The sequence below is a fragment of the Trachemys scripta genome, chromosome 4 (genome assembly GCF_013100865.1).
Source record: "Trachemys scripta elegans isolate TJP31775 chromosome 4, CAS_Tse_1.0, whole genome shotgun sequence".
Taxonomy (NCBI): domain Eukaryota; kingdom Metazoa; phylum Chordata; order Testudines; family Emydidae; genus Trachemys; species Trachemys scripta.
Genome location: NC_048301.1, coordinates 95,419,349 through 95,434,193, shown reverse-complemented (window position 1 = coordinate 95,434,193; position 14,845 = coordinate 95,419,349). Strand labels below are relative to the sequence as shown.

Genomic DNA, 14,845 nt, shown 5'->3' with positions numbered 1-14,845 from the left:
TAGAAAAGAGATTAAGAAGAGGGGACATGACAAAAGTATATAAAATAATGAATGGTCTAGAAAAAGTAGATTGGATGCTTCTGTTCTCCCTGCTTCATAACAAAGGCACAGTGAATAAAATTAAAAGGTGGCAAATTCAAAATGAAAGGAAGTAATTTTTCACACAATGCAAAATTAGACAGTGAACCTCAATGCCACAGGATGTCACTGAGACCAAACATTTTAGTAAGATTTAAAAAGGAATCAGACATTTAAATGGCTAACAAGCATATCCAGAGTTGTTATTAATGATTAACATTTTGAAGGGATAATAAACCTCATGCGTCAGGGTTTAAGCCAGTCTCCAAGTACTAAAGATCAGGATGCAACCTAATGTGGGGGGCAGACTATCCCACATCTACCTATTGTAGAGTTCTTACACCCTCCTCTGAAGCGTCTGGGATGAAAAGCGTCAAAGGAACATGAATCCACCAGAGAACTGGGTCCAGGTAATTTACTGCATTCTATCCAGTAATATATTGCAATTCATTGGTGCCGGCCACTGTCAGAGACAGCATACTGGACTAGGTGGACCACAGCTCTTATCCACTCTGGCAATTCCTATATTCCTTAGCTCTGCTGCTGACCTCTGTGTCTCTGTTTCCCCTCCAGCCCTCTGTCTCTTGTGTCTGTTTTGACTGTAAGTCCTTCGGGGCAGGGCCTGTCTCTTGCTATGTATTTGTACAATGCCCACTAAAATGGGGGCCTGATCTCATTTGGGGCCTGCAGCTGCCACCGTAAAACAAACAACAAAAACAAAGTTGCAGCAGAGAAAAGGAAAGAGCAGGGAACCGCCACTGTTTTGGGAAGATACATTTTTATTTTGATTTAAAAGGGATGCTCCCAAATGGCAAAGAGCTCCCATCTCCCTATCAAAACTAGTGTAAGTTTTTCCCTATTTCATTCATCTTCAAAACTTTAACCAGAGATGGTGCTGGAGAACTGCAATGGCCACAATCAGCTTCTAGCTTGGCCTCAGAAAACCCAAAACATGACAAAAAAAGCATTTCAGCGCACTAATTGTTACAGAATGCCAGGTCAGGAGAGGAAAGCTACTAGGAAAATGAAAATGAGATGTTATTACACTACAAATGCCAAGCAGAGCACAGACAAAAATGGCAAACTCCTCCTCAGACAAGTATACCACTGACCTCAATACAAACCCACTACGTACTTTATCTAAAGAGCTGAAAGGAGGCTGGATGAGGATTTCGATACAAGTAACTGAAAGAGAGATGAACTTTAAGCTAGATAGTTTGAGAGGCAAATGAAGGGGATGGTGACTAGGGTTAGTGCATTAGAGGATGCAGAAATACACACACAAAACTTCCAGAAAGTCAGTCTTCACTTTAATGGTGCTTGGATAGATCAAGACACTAGTGTAGAGATCAATTGGAGATTTTAATGTCTTTAAAAGACAAATTAAAGAATTAGGTCTGATGTATGAGTTCAGAGAAATAGTTCACCTATTAACCACATCTCCAGGGCTTGTATTCCAGAACTGAAGCAAAATCCCAGGCTCTAGCCACATCACACATAACGCAGGTGTAAATGACCTTTATGCAACCATCCCTCAATCCCTGGGCTAGTTTTAAGGCACAATTTAACACAGCCTCAAGGCTACTCTAAAGTGCACCAGCTACTAATAGCAGCTTCCTGGCTAAGCCCTCCTCTCAACCACAGCCATGGTTCTCATGGCATGCATGAGAACGGCCATATTGGGTCAGACCAATGGTTCATCTAGCCCAGTATCCTGTCTTCCAACAGTGACCAATGCCACATGCTTCAAAGGGAACAACCAAAACAGGGCAATTATCAAGCGATCCCTCCCCTGTCAGCTAGTCCCAATTTCTGACAGCAAGAGGTTTAGACACACCCAGAACGTGAGGTTGCACCCCTTACCAACTTGGCTGAAAGCCATTGATGGACCTCGCCTCCATGAATGTATCCAATTCTTATTTGAATCCTGTTATAGTTTTGGCCTTCTCAACACCCCTGGCAATGAGTTCCACAGGCTGATTACGCATTGTATGAAAAAGTACTTCCTTATGTTTGTTTTAAACCGGATGCCTATTAATTTCATTGGGTGACCCCTGGTTCTTGTGTTAAAGGCAAGGGTAAACAACACTTTCTTATTCACTTCTCCACAACATTTATAATTTTATAGACATCTATTATATCCTCCCTGAGTCATCACTTTTCTAAGGTGAACAGTCCCAGTCTTTTTAATCTCTCCTGGTATGGAAGCTGCTACATAATCATTTTTGTTGCTTTCGCTGTACTTTTTCCAATTCTAATGCATCTTTTTTGAGATGGGGCAACCAGAACTGCATGTAGTATTCAACAGGTAGGAGTACCATGAATTTATGTAGTGGCATTATGATATTTTCTGTCTTATTATCTATCCCTTTCCTAATGGGTCCTAATATTGTTAGCTTTTTTGACTGCCGCGGTTTTCAAAGAACTAACCACGATGACTCCAAGATCTCTTTCTTGAGTGGTAACAGCTAATTAAGACCCCATCATTTTGTATGTATAGTTGGCATTATGATTTTCTAATGTGCATTGCTTTGCACTTATCAACACTGAATTTCATCTGCCATTTTGTTTTCTAATCACCCAATTTTGTGAGATCCCCTGGTAACTCTTTGCAGTCTGATTTGGACTTAAATATCTTGAGTAATTTTGTATCGTCTGCTAACTTTGCCACCTCATTGTTTACCTCCTCTCTCATTTATGAATATGTTGAGCAGCACTGGCTCCAGGTCTTTGGGGCAGTGGTTCTCAACCAGGGGTACCTGTACCCTGGGGGTACACAGAGGTCTTCCAGGGGTACATAAATTCATCTAGATATTTGCCTAGTTTTACAATAGGCTATAGAAAAAGCGCTTGCGAAGTCGGTACAAACTAAAATTTCATACAATGACTTGTTTATATTACTGTATATACTATACACTAAAATGTAAGTACAATATTTATATTCCAATAAATTTATTTTAGAATTATATGGTAAAAATTGGAAAGTAGGTAATTCTTCAATAATAGTGTGCTGTGACACTTTTGTCTTTTTATGTCTGATTTTGTGATCAAGTAGTTTTTGAGTGAGGTGCAACTTGGGATATGCAAGACAAATGATGGGGCTACTATAAGGGGGTGCATAACTGGCTGGATAACCGTACTCAGAGTTGTTATAAATGGTTCCCAATCCTGCTGGAAAGGCATAACAAGTGGCGTTCCGTAGGTGTCTGTTTTGGGACCAGCTCTGTTCAATATCTTCATGAATGACTTAGATATTGGCATAGAAAGTATGCTTATTAAGTTTGCGGATGATACCAAACTGGGAGGGATTGCAACTGCTTTGGAGGACAGGGTCATAATTCAAAATGATCTGGACAAATTGGAGAAATGGTCTGAGTTAAACAGGATGAAGTTTAACAAAGACAAATGCAAAGTGCTCCACTTAGGAAGAAAAAATCAGTTTCACACATACAGAATGGGAAGAGACTGTCTAGGAAGGAGTACGGCAGAAAGGGATCTAGGGGTTATAGTGGACCACAAGCTAAATATGAGTCAACAGTGTGATGCTGTTGCAAAAAAAGCAAACATGATTCTGGGTTGTGTTAACAGGTGTGTTGTGAGCAAGACACGAGAAGTCATTCTTCCGCTCCACTCTGCTCTGGTTAGGCATCAGCTGGAGTATTGTGTCCAGTTCTGGGCACCGCATTTCAAGAAAGATGTGGAGAAATTGGAAAGGGTCCAGAGAATAGCAACAAGAATGATTAAAGGTCTTGAGAACATGACCTATGAAGGAAGGCTGAAAGAATTGGGTTTGTTTAGTTTGGAAAAGAGAAGACAGAGGGGACATGATAGCAGTTTTCAGGTATCTAAAAGGGTGTCATAAGGAGGAGGGAGAAAACTTGTTCACCTTAGCCTCTAAGGATAGAACAAGAAGCAATGGGCTTAAACTGCAGTAAGGGAGGTCTAGGTTGGACATTAGGAAAAAGTTCCTAACTGTCAGGGTGGTTAAACACTGGAATAAATTGCCTAGGGAGGTTGTGAAATCTCCATCTCTGGAGATATTTAAGAGTAGGTTAGATAAATGTCTATATGGGATGGTCTAGACAGTATTTGGTCCTGCCATGCGGGCAGGGGACTGGACTCGATGACCTCTCGAGGTCCCTTCCAGTCCTAGAATCTATGAATCTATGAAATCAGACTCCTGAAAGGGGTACAGTAGTCTGGAAAGATTGAGAACCACTGCCTCGGGGGACTCTGCTATTTACCTATCAGCACTGTCATGGGCAATGCTGGATTATATTATCAGGATGCAGTTTATGTAACTTTTCTTAGTATAATCTTGATGACAGACCCTTCTGCTGAGCAAGTGTCTACAGCAGAAAACGTATCCCTCCTTTTAGCAGTCACAGCAGAGAAGCTAAGGGTGCAAAGGGTAGGCAACAGCCCTAAATGGGCTCCCTCCAACAGTCCTTCAGATACACATTGGCCTTCAGTCTCCATACTTCCGGTGTAGTGAAATGTGCTGTGGGAATAAGTGCTTGTAGGTTCAAATCCTGTCTAATCTGTTGCAGAGGAGGTGAATATTCTTAACTTCCAGGAACGCTAAACTCATGTAAAAGAGAGAATAAACTCCTTCAGCCCTAGCTAACTAGGACTCTGAATGTTCCTTTGGGATGTTCTCACTCCCCCAACACTACTATGCAAAAATATATGTCATCATCAAGCTTAGCCTGCAGGAACCCTCTTCTCTAAGGTAGATACCTGCTCTGTAGAGTTTGCAATAATGCGGCAATGTTGGTTTAGGAATGACTGAATGTGTACTGGGTGTATTGTTTTATGCTCCTTTTTATCTGTGCTACGGTGACATAAAACTACTCTCTGATATCAGAAGAATGGCCCCATGGTTAGGGCAAAAGCATAGGACTTACAAGATCTGGGTTCAATTCCCTGCACTACCACAAACTGACTGTGTGGCCTTGGGCCAGAGATCTAGGGAAATTTTTTTAATTAACTGAGGTACTTTGGGCCAAATTTACAGAGGTATTTAGGTGCCTAAAGATGCAAACACACATCTAGTGAGATTTACAAATCTGAATTAGACATCTAATTACCATGGACTCTCAACGGGAGTGGTGTCTAACCTTCCTAGGCGCTTTGTAAATCCCACTGAGGGGCCGTTGGTCTACACAACAAGTGGCAGCGAGTCTCAGAGCTCAGGCAGACAACCTCAGGCTCATGCTACTGAGCTAAAAATAGCTGTGTAAATGTTACAGCTCTGAAGCCCAGCCCTATCCCTAGGCTTCAGAGCCCGAGGTCCAGCCCGAGCTGTAATAGCTACTTAGCTATTTTTAGCATAGTAGCACAAGTCCCGTGAGCCTGAGTCTGTCGAGTGGGGTTCTGAGACTCGCTGCCATGGGCTGTGTATTCATACCAGGAGAGTGTCTGGCTGCATCTTTAGGCACCTAAATACCTTTGTGAATCTAGCCCTTAGGAGCCAAGTCTGAGTGATGAGTCAGTGGGATTTAAGAGCCTAATTACCTAAATCATTCTGAAAATTTTGCCCTTAGTCTCTCTGTGCCTCAGTTACCCCACCCCCAGGGTGTTGTAAAGATAAATACACTAAGCAGCGTGATGTCCTCAGATACGATAGTGTTGGAGGCTTGCCTGTCACATCTCTGTTTTTCTGCCTGTTATGTCATCCCACCATTTTTGTTTTCTGATTACTGAAGAAATGGCATATTCTCACTTCTGTCCTGTGCACATGTCAGAGATGCTCGTAAGTACTTTAGTCTCTCCGTAATGATACTTTGCACTTCCACTGCACCTTTTATTCAAGGATTTCAGATGATTTCCTAAAGGTGGGTATGCATGTTGTTTCCCATTTCACAGAAGGGGAAACTGAGGCACAGAGCAGTTCAGAAACTTGGCCAAGATAAATACAATGTGACAGAGGCAGAGTCAAGAATAGAACCCCAGTTCTCCTGGTTCATCTTCCACCCTAACCATAGGACCACACACCAATGCTTTCTTTCTGCTGTTTCCAAATAACTCAAACTACTGTCCGTACATCAAGATAACCAGTCATTACTACCCAAGCTGAGTGTACATTCAGAGCTTGTGAACACTACTGTCAGGCTACCTTTGATTTTTGATTGGAGGAATTTTCAAGAGTGAATCAGGTTTCTCTTTGCAGAGTGATGTGATACTTTAAAGAATAGCAATAATTATTCCACCATCCTCTGCTTCCCTAACTAAAAAAAAAAATAAAAATTCCTGAAGTTGTCCAGTACTCAGCAATTATAGGCTCTACAACATAAATATCATCAGGGGGAAAGGAGTAGTATTCTGAGATGGTAATAGTTTTCAAGCCTCATTACAAAGTGTGTCTTCCAAAAGCATTCACCCTAAGAAGTTAAAGTAAGGTTTGTTTAAATTAACTCTAACTTTACTTCTTTTTTCTAATCTGGTTCATTAAATTTTAAATTAAATTAAATTAATGGAGATATCCCATCTCCTAGAACTGGAAGGGACCTTGAAAGGTCATCGAGTCCAGCCCCCTGCCTTCACTAGCAGGACCAAGTACTGATTTTTGCCCCAGATCCCCAAGTGGCCCCCTCGAGGATTGAACTCACAACCCTGGGTTTAGCAGGCCAATGCTCAAACCACTGAGCTATCCCTCCCCCCATAAACAGTAATAGGTTAGTTTGATTGAGAAAATCCTAATCTGATTTCAAATTTCTTGTTTAACTACTATCTCAAACTTTCTGGACCACTCTTGGACTCCAATCTAAACATACAGCCATCATGTGTTTACTGTGTGCACACACACACACACACACACACACACTTTGGAAAAAAGCTCTGGCAAAAACAAAATGCAGTCTGGTTGCTCCCAAACATGGATTCAGGAAGACCATTAAATGCTTCTTTTAAAGACTATTATTGATTTTATTTTGTAACTGAACATGCCTGTAATGAAGATTATTATGTAACTGAAAAGCATTTAGCAAAATATTTAATAATGCTGTTGTGTTTAACCATGTTTTCTTCAAGAGTAGTACACTTATGTATATTACCATAATAAGTTCTTTTTATGTTTATTTTGGTGTCTTTCCAACATCATCACTCGCTGTCAGACCCATTCAGAAACCATGCACTTTCTATCAAAATCCAATAATCTGTGCAATACAAAGCAGTGAAGTCTCAGGATTTGAACATGTGGCCTGTAGCAAAAGAATGAGACAAATACTGCAACTCACCCTAAGAGCTATAAATAAAGATGTTGAAGGAAAAGCTCACAACAAATTCTTTGTCTATTTCATTTCCCCATCAACAAACAGCAGTGGTCTTTCCAGCTACTGATAGGACGCTCTATACAAATCACACCTTTCCGCACATAACTAGCTGAAGAAGTTTTTACCATCAAAACTTTTAGAAAATTCAGTAATTTAAACTAGAAAAAAGAATTCCTGCTCTACTAGCGTTGTCATTGCAAATTCCTTACAAGTGAACTGATCTACTTCAACTAAAATAATCAGAGAACCAGATTCTGTCAAAAGCAACTTAAATAAATAAATAATAATAATAATACAAAAGGAAATGTCTTATCTGCAGTAATAAGACTGGATCCAAGATAGTTACGGTACTTTAATAAAGCTAAACAGGAAATGTCCAGTTTTGGTCATTGTGTTCCAGCCACTGCAAAATAAATCCATGGCAGAAGGCTCAGCTGTAGTAGGAGGTGACAGATAATGTTACAAGCATAAAGAAAGTTTCGATTAATGAAAATAAAGTTGCATTTATAGGCCTAGTGAATTTTCTTATTCTTAACTCTTCTGCATATTGTCCCTTGAATATATTGGGCTTATAGTGATGTTGGTGAGTACACAGATACTAGTGAGCTGCACTCCTCTAGCTCAAGCCACTTGAATAGATTTTTTTTATACCACCCGCTTTTTCACTTCAAAGAATGGGAAATATGACAGCTGAACTCACACAAATCTCCAGTGACATGCACTACCCGAGAACGAGCAAGGCAGTCATAGACTAAGGGGAAAAAAATAATGAGAAAACTAATGGGACTTATCCTGCAAAGCCTTAACATAGTAGCTCTTCCTCACACAATTAGTCCCTTTTGACTTCAGGCTACTTTACTTGAATAAAGACTACACATATAGGGCCTTTTGTAACAGAACATGTACTTCTTGTCCTAGATTTATCCTTGATTTGACTTTCAGTGGAATAATTACATTTTATTTAGTGATAAATGCAGTTAGTAGCTTTTGTGCTTGAGGGAATGAACTAAGAGGGATTTGATGATGGTGCTGAGAATTATTTCGGATCCTGTGATCCTGGTTTTATGGAATGGTCTAGAGGTTTCCATTCAGCTAAAATGTATTGCAAAGGATACTTAGCTGCACCAGAGTTTAGGCACAGCACATGTCCTAAAGAAGAAGCTGACTCACATCTTCTATATATATTTAAAATAAAAAAATAAAAGGGGGGGGGAATAGATACAGAGAATGGAGTAATTCATTCCAGAAAGCAGGTCAGAAACTCACCATATCCACTTTGTCCTCAACATATTTCCATCAGAGTTATGTCTACAACAGTGACGCTGCTTCACAACATGGCATCTCCAGAAGAGAGGAGGCAGTTGGAAACCAATGTCAGATGCAGCAGCATGCAAGCACCTAGGATTGACCTCCTAGTATCATGTAGGTGGTTGAGTAATTACCGGCTGGTAAATAGATTTTAAACCAGAATCACATTCCACAGCTGCCACTGTCCATTTTCTTTTTTAAGTTTCACTGCACATTTCATACCCCCTACATTCAAGGATCTTTTCATTTGACACGGAAATGCAGCCACCTCTGGGACAGAAGTTGGGAAGGTTTGAACAACACAAAATGCCACTGCATAAACAGGTCAGGGCAGAAAGCAAAAAAGCACAAGAGAGTTCTGGGTGAGATCTGTGTGACTGTAGAATAGCTTTCCAAAGGAAACGTTAGGCTCTCCATCATCTAAGACGTTTAAAAGTAGACTGGAGAAAACACTATTATCGTTAGTGCTGTTTCTCTTGTCATCGCAGCCCGTCTGATATTTATATTGTAACAACAGATCAGCTCAGATGATTTTCTTAGTTTGCATGCAACTTAGGCGAGTTCTTTTTTAGTGCCAGAGTAAATAGATGAGGCATTATTAAGATGAGTGATGTGCTGTGAAGTACTCTTGTACCGAGTTTAATAAAATTAGATTATTATTTTTTGGGTAGTAGTAGATTTCTTGTAGGCATGGGAGAATGAACTGTCTTCATGTAAATTGAGACATTTGATTTCAATTGCAAACTCTAGACTGGAACCACTAACATTTCTTTTAATACAGTATTCATTACAATACTCATTAACCTTAGCCCTTTAAAGGATATTGTCCCGTAATAAAGCTCCAGGCACAAAAAAATACATTTGCCACATTCATTTCTTAACCATAAAAAAGATTGCATTATGCATAAAACTGTCCATCTGGTCGCTTCCTCATTTTCACATACACACAAATTTTCTCAAAAAACAATATGCTATTTTGTCTGCAAACTGTAAAGGAAGTGGAAATTACACTTCTTATTGTGGGTAGCCTAGTATACAATATATGCCTTCTACTGCAGAAATAATGGCAATAATAATACTTAGCACTTTACATTTTTCAAAATGCTAAACAATCATTAACTACTTAATCCTTATGACCTACTGCTGTAGATAAAGTAGGTGAGTATGTCCCATTTTACAGAGACAACAGAAAGGTGAAGTGACTTGCCCAAGGATAGTCAACAAGTCAGTGGCAGAACTGGGAATACAGCCCAGGGGTTCATGGCCTGCAGCCTCAAGCTCAAATCCCTACATCATGCTGCCTCTCACCAAAGTGCCATTTCTGTCTCTCCAGCAAAGCCACACATGACCAATCCTCCATCAGGCTGCCCGTTATGGGAACAGGAGCAAAAAGGCTTTTACACATCACAGGTGCAGAAATGGCAGTATGCATCTGTACAACTTTCCATGTAGAAGCAGGTCAGCTATGAGCTTGCTGTGTACCCCAAATTTGCATCATTGCATTCTGGGCAAAAATGTGCCTGTGCTGTGGGCAGAGCGGATATAACTCAGGGTAGACATCCTTATGCCACCTCCTAGAGCCCAAACAAAAAGGTGCATAACCACCATGTTGATGACAAGCAGTTGCTCCTGAACACTTGCTGGAAAACTGTAGATACACAGCTGTGTTGGCTGATGGTGAACAGGTCCATATGGTAAGTGAATATCTGTCTTTCACATCTGACCCATTCATTCAATTTTTGACCAGTGCAGGATCTCGCCCAGTATTTATCTTCTCACAATATTAAATCTAACTCCCTCCTCCCCTTTCTCTCTCTCATTGAAACAAAATGTCTCCAGACTAATGATTTGCTTATTACGCTACCTTTATTTCAAAGACATTATTTTTCTTTGAAAGCACCCACCCTCTTGTTTCCAATCTACTTGGTAAAATATTACAAGGCTGCAATTTATATTCCCAAGGAATTCCGAGGCACCATCTAACTAAATCATTCAATCAGGAAACAAATTAAAATAAAATATCAGGGCAACTCCCTTGTGGAAAATATATTTCCATTATCGCTTTCCTGGCAACTGGAGATGACCCTAAAGAACGGGATTCTATTGCCCTTGCTAATTCCATGTCTTGTCAACATTTGTGAAAACAGCTGAGGCACTCAAAGCTTCCATAAGAATATTCTCCAATAGACAAAAGTAGTGAAAAAAAGCTCAATGGCAAACTACAGATAACTGTAAGCCATTATGAAGGATGATCTGTCCTATATAGAGAAATAAATTCCAAATTTATCATTTATTGATGCTGATCCAAAGCCCAATGAAGTCAAAGGGGAAAAAAAGAAGTATCCCCAACTGTCACAGAACTGAGCAAAAAAAAATATTTAAAAAAAAGATTTATTTTGTATCTTCAGTAGCAGCCACCCTTGTGAACCTAATCACTATGGTTTGGACTTGAACTCCCATTTAGGGATAGTGATGTTCCATTGATTTGCTAACTGAACAACTGGCTTCATTAGGAAGAGCAATGCAAACCTTTATAAATTTGATTTTAGCTGGGTTTTTTTTTAAATAAATGTTAGTATTTATCAAACCATGGACCTGGTTACTTTTAAAAAAGAAGCAGACTTCAGTTTTCTTAAAATGGTGTTTAAGGAAATGAAAAACCAAAAATGCTTATGAAAGAAGTAACATCATTAGATCATATACATCCCTCTCATCCTCTCCCTTTAAAAAGGTCATTTTATTGTACCTTTCACTATCATAGACAAAGAACAAGTTACCAAGCTAGCAAGCAGATACAGATCTAAAAGACTAATATTTCCTTTAAAATTTTTGAAGAAAACTACCTCTACAGTAATTAGGCATTTAGACTAGTATTTTCAAAGAAGTCCAAGGGAGTTAGGCATCCAACTCACATGACATTCAGGCACCTAACTCTCAACAGTGCTTTTGAAAAACCCTGCCTTAGTATGGAAAGCTCCCATAGCGCACTCCATTGCCACTCAGACAAGAATATATTTCTCTTCAAAAATTAATTTTAGGGATCCAGATAAACCGGAGGAATGCATGAAAGTCAGAGCTGGCAGGAACTGACCTCACTTATCCTTCTCAAAGGAAATTGTGTTTTACTAAATTATCCAGGTTAAAGACAATGCTGCTGAGAAAGAGAGACAAGTGCAAAGTCAAGAGTTAAAAAAAATACTGTTCTTCAAAAATGTTATAGTACATGTACACCCAGAAGTCAGCATGAAATAGTAGGGCTTTAAAGTATCCCGATCAAACTTGAGAATCCCTCTACACATTATGAACTCAAGCACCCATGTGACTAATCATCTTTCCTAACTATTATTATGTTTGTTTACATTTCCAGCATACAAGTCCTGTAGGTCAAAACTACTTGGAAGCAAAATAGAATTTTTTTTTTTGGTGGTGGTGGAAAAAGCAGCAGAGCTCATTTACCAGATGCTTTGCTCAGTGCATGTCTAGATAGACAAGACTAAGGAGACTAACGTTAGGACCTGACGCCTCAGTGCTGCCGCTACAGAAATACACCCCTCTAGCACCTTGCAAGAGATCTTATTTACCCCTCCCTGTCGGATATTTAAAGAGATACACAAATCATAAAGGGGGGGGGTAGCTGTTTGTTCCCACACGGATGAGGACAATAATGCGGGAGCCACTACTTACAGATCACATATACACAAAGTAATGCAAGATCTCAAGTACTGCCTGGTAATTTACCCATGAAACCATGTCACAGCCCCCACCCGCCCTGGCCCGGGCCAGAGATCGAATCAAAGAGACATTACACGACTATAATCCCGGCTGGCTCCCACAGCAGCCGCCGGGAAACCCGCGAGCACAGACCCACACGCAGCCCCGTGACAACGTTCCGTTCAGAGCAGCCCGCGCAGGGGAAGATTCACAACAAATAAATAATAAGGGTTGATCACAGACTGCAAGAGCCTCCTCGCTCCTTCCCGGCCGAGACCTCCCCGGCGAGTTCCTGCAGACATCGGCGATCAGGTTTATTACTGCAACACATACACAGCCTAACCCCCGTGGGAGATGCCACCGCTGGCACAGCAGATGCTAAGGGACCGCAAAGCTCGCCCCATCCCGACACCCATTCTCCCGCTCGCTGCTCGGCTTTGCCACGCCAACAAGAGCCCCGGGCTAAGGAAACCATGGCAGGAGCCTTTCCCCCAGGCTCCGGGGCAGCCGGCAGCAATGTTAGCAGCTCGATCACCAGCTTTCCGAGCGCAGGGGGCCGGCTCGTCAACAAACCAGCCCCCGGGAGCCCTTGGCTCACCCAGACTCGTCAGCCCAGCCAGGAATCATCCCCAAGGGAGAATCGCCACTCAGCAAGTTTCGTAGCCGGCGGCCGGGGCTGCAAAGCGCTGCAACCAGCAGCCCCTGATCCCAGCCACGCCGCCGCCTGCTCCAGCTAGCACGCTGCGCTCCCCGGCACTCACCAGGCAGCCGAGAGGAGGCTGCTGGCAACTTCTGCCTGCACAAGAGTCTGAACAAAGCCTCCGATTCTTCTGGGCTGCTGCAGGCATCTCTCCCCCGATGGCAGCCGGAATCTGCCACTCGCACAACACATCAAATGCAATAGGAAGGGATGGGGAAGGCTGCAAAGGAAGGACCCGGAGAGGAGCGGGCTGGGGGTGAGGGAAAGCAAGAGGGGAGGAAGGTGGTACCTTGTATGTGCTGCTTGATGACATTTTCCAAGTGATCCAGCCTTTCTATAATCCTTAAAGTGTCCCCTTTGTCTTCCTCTAACTTTTTCTCTGAGATCGGCTCCTGCACTTTCACATAGACACTGGCAATGTAGTTGGTGACCCAGCCCACGTAGAGCAGGCAGATGATGTTAGTCATTCCACTCAAGATCACGCAAGTGGACACTAAAGTTTTGGTTTTCCTGGTGCAAACCATCCTGAGATCCCTCCATATAGCTCCAAAAATCCTGTGATCCAGAGAAATAAAATTAAAGTGCGATAAAATAAATCCTTCCCTCCCCCTTAGCCCAAAACGGAGACCACTTAAGTCAGTAAATTTCCATGCAGGAAGTTTGCTAGTCCACAGAATAAAAATCTCTCTCGCCTACCTAGAAGGGGGAGCGGGTTGGGAGGGCTGGTTATTTAGGATCCTGGATTTTAATACATTAAAATAGCGGAAACTTTGCAACAGCAGCAAGTCATCAGTAGTGTCAGTTGCCCGGCTGGCTGTTCTGTTTAGGAATCGGTCGTTCCCATAGGCATGAAGGAAGCGAGTAGTCAAGTGCCCAAGTGTTGCAAACTTTGTTCTCCCCAACGCTGCTTCCCATTGCAATCAGCCACAGCTCCCGAATCAGATCTTGCGAAGAGCTTGCAGGGGAGGCGGGCTTGCACGGCCTCAGATTGACAGATCTTCCCTCCAATGAAGAACCGGCTTTGGAGGAGCGTTTGTTAATATCACCCTATGACCAACGGGGACCTAGCAGGGGCGGAGTTATACCAGGGGCCCACCTGCTTTTCTCTCACACATACACAGAGTCATACGCAGGGGTGTCTCAGGGGCCCCCAATGTGCTACAGGCGTTTGGGCGAGAAACAGGCAATTTCGCCTCCACACTGTCTCCGCGTTTGTTAGTCTAGAGATGAGTGCAGGGCTTGTTAGGAGCTTTTTTCTCCCCGAGATAAGATGAGCACGTTAAGTCCCAGCTTGCAACTTAGCAAAACTTTCGGATTTTTCTCAGGAGTGAGTAGAGTGACCGGATAGCAAGTGTGAATAATCAGGACGGGGGTGGAGGGGTGATAGGGGTCTATATAAGAAAAAGCCCCAAACATCAGGACTGTCCCTATAAAATCGGGACATCTGGTCACCGTAGGAGTGAGCTGCATTTTTTTCTGCTCCCATTGTGCCTAGGCCAATAAGCTGTTTGAGACAAAAAACAAGTCTGGGATTCCTTGGTACTCTCAATATATCTGCCCATCTAGAAACTCGTTGATTTGTTTTCTGTGGTGAAGCCCGAGAAATTCCCATTGTGCCTGTAAACTATTAGTTCCCTGGATCCAGATAGTCAATTTTCCACCCTGAGAATATACTTCCCCTTTTTCTCTTCTGTTTTTTTGTGAGCTGCATTATCATTTGCTAACAGTGGCTTAGATGCTGCACCTGGATTCATGCTGGCAGATCCCTGCATCC

At 42.0% G+C, this 14,845-nt stretch overlaps 1 protein-coding gene across 1 annotated transcript in view; it reads right to left on the bottom strand.

The window, feature by feature from the left end:
* The window catches only part of GALNT18 (polypeptide N-acetylgalactosaminyltransferase 18), a 420,371-nt gene extending 406,314 nt beyond the window's left edge, over positions 1-14,057 (bottom strand). Inside the window, exon 1 of the mRNA XM_034769997.1 lies at positions 13,361-14,057. Within this exon, the coding sequence (XP_034625888.1) occupies positions 13,361-13,595 (235 nt within the window). The 5' untranslated portion in view covers positions 13,596-14,057. The remainder of the gene's footprint in view (positions 1-13,360) is intronic.
* Positions 14,058-14,845: the final 788 nt, after the last annotated feature.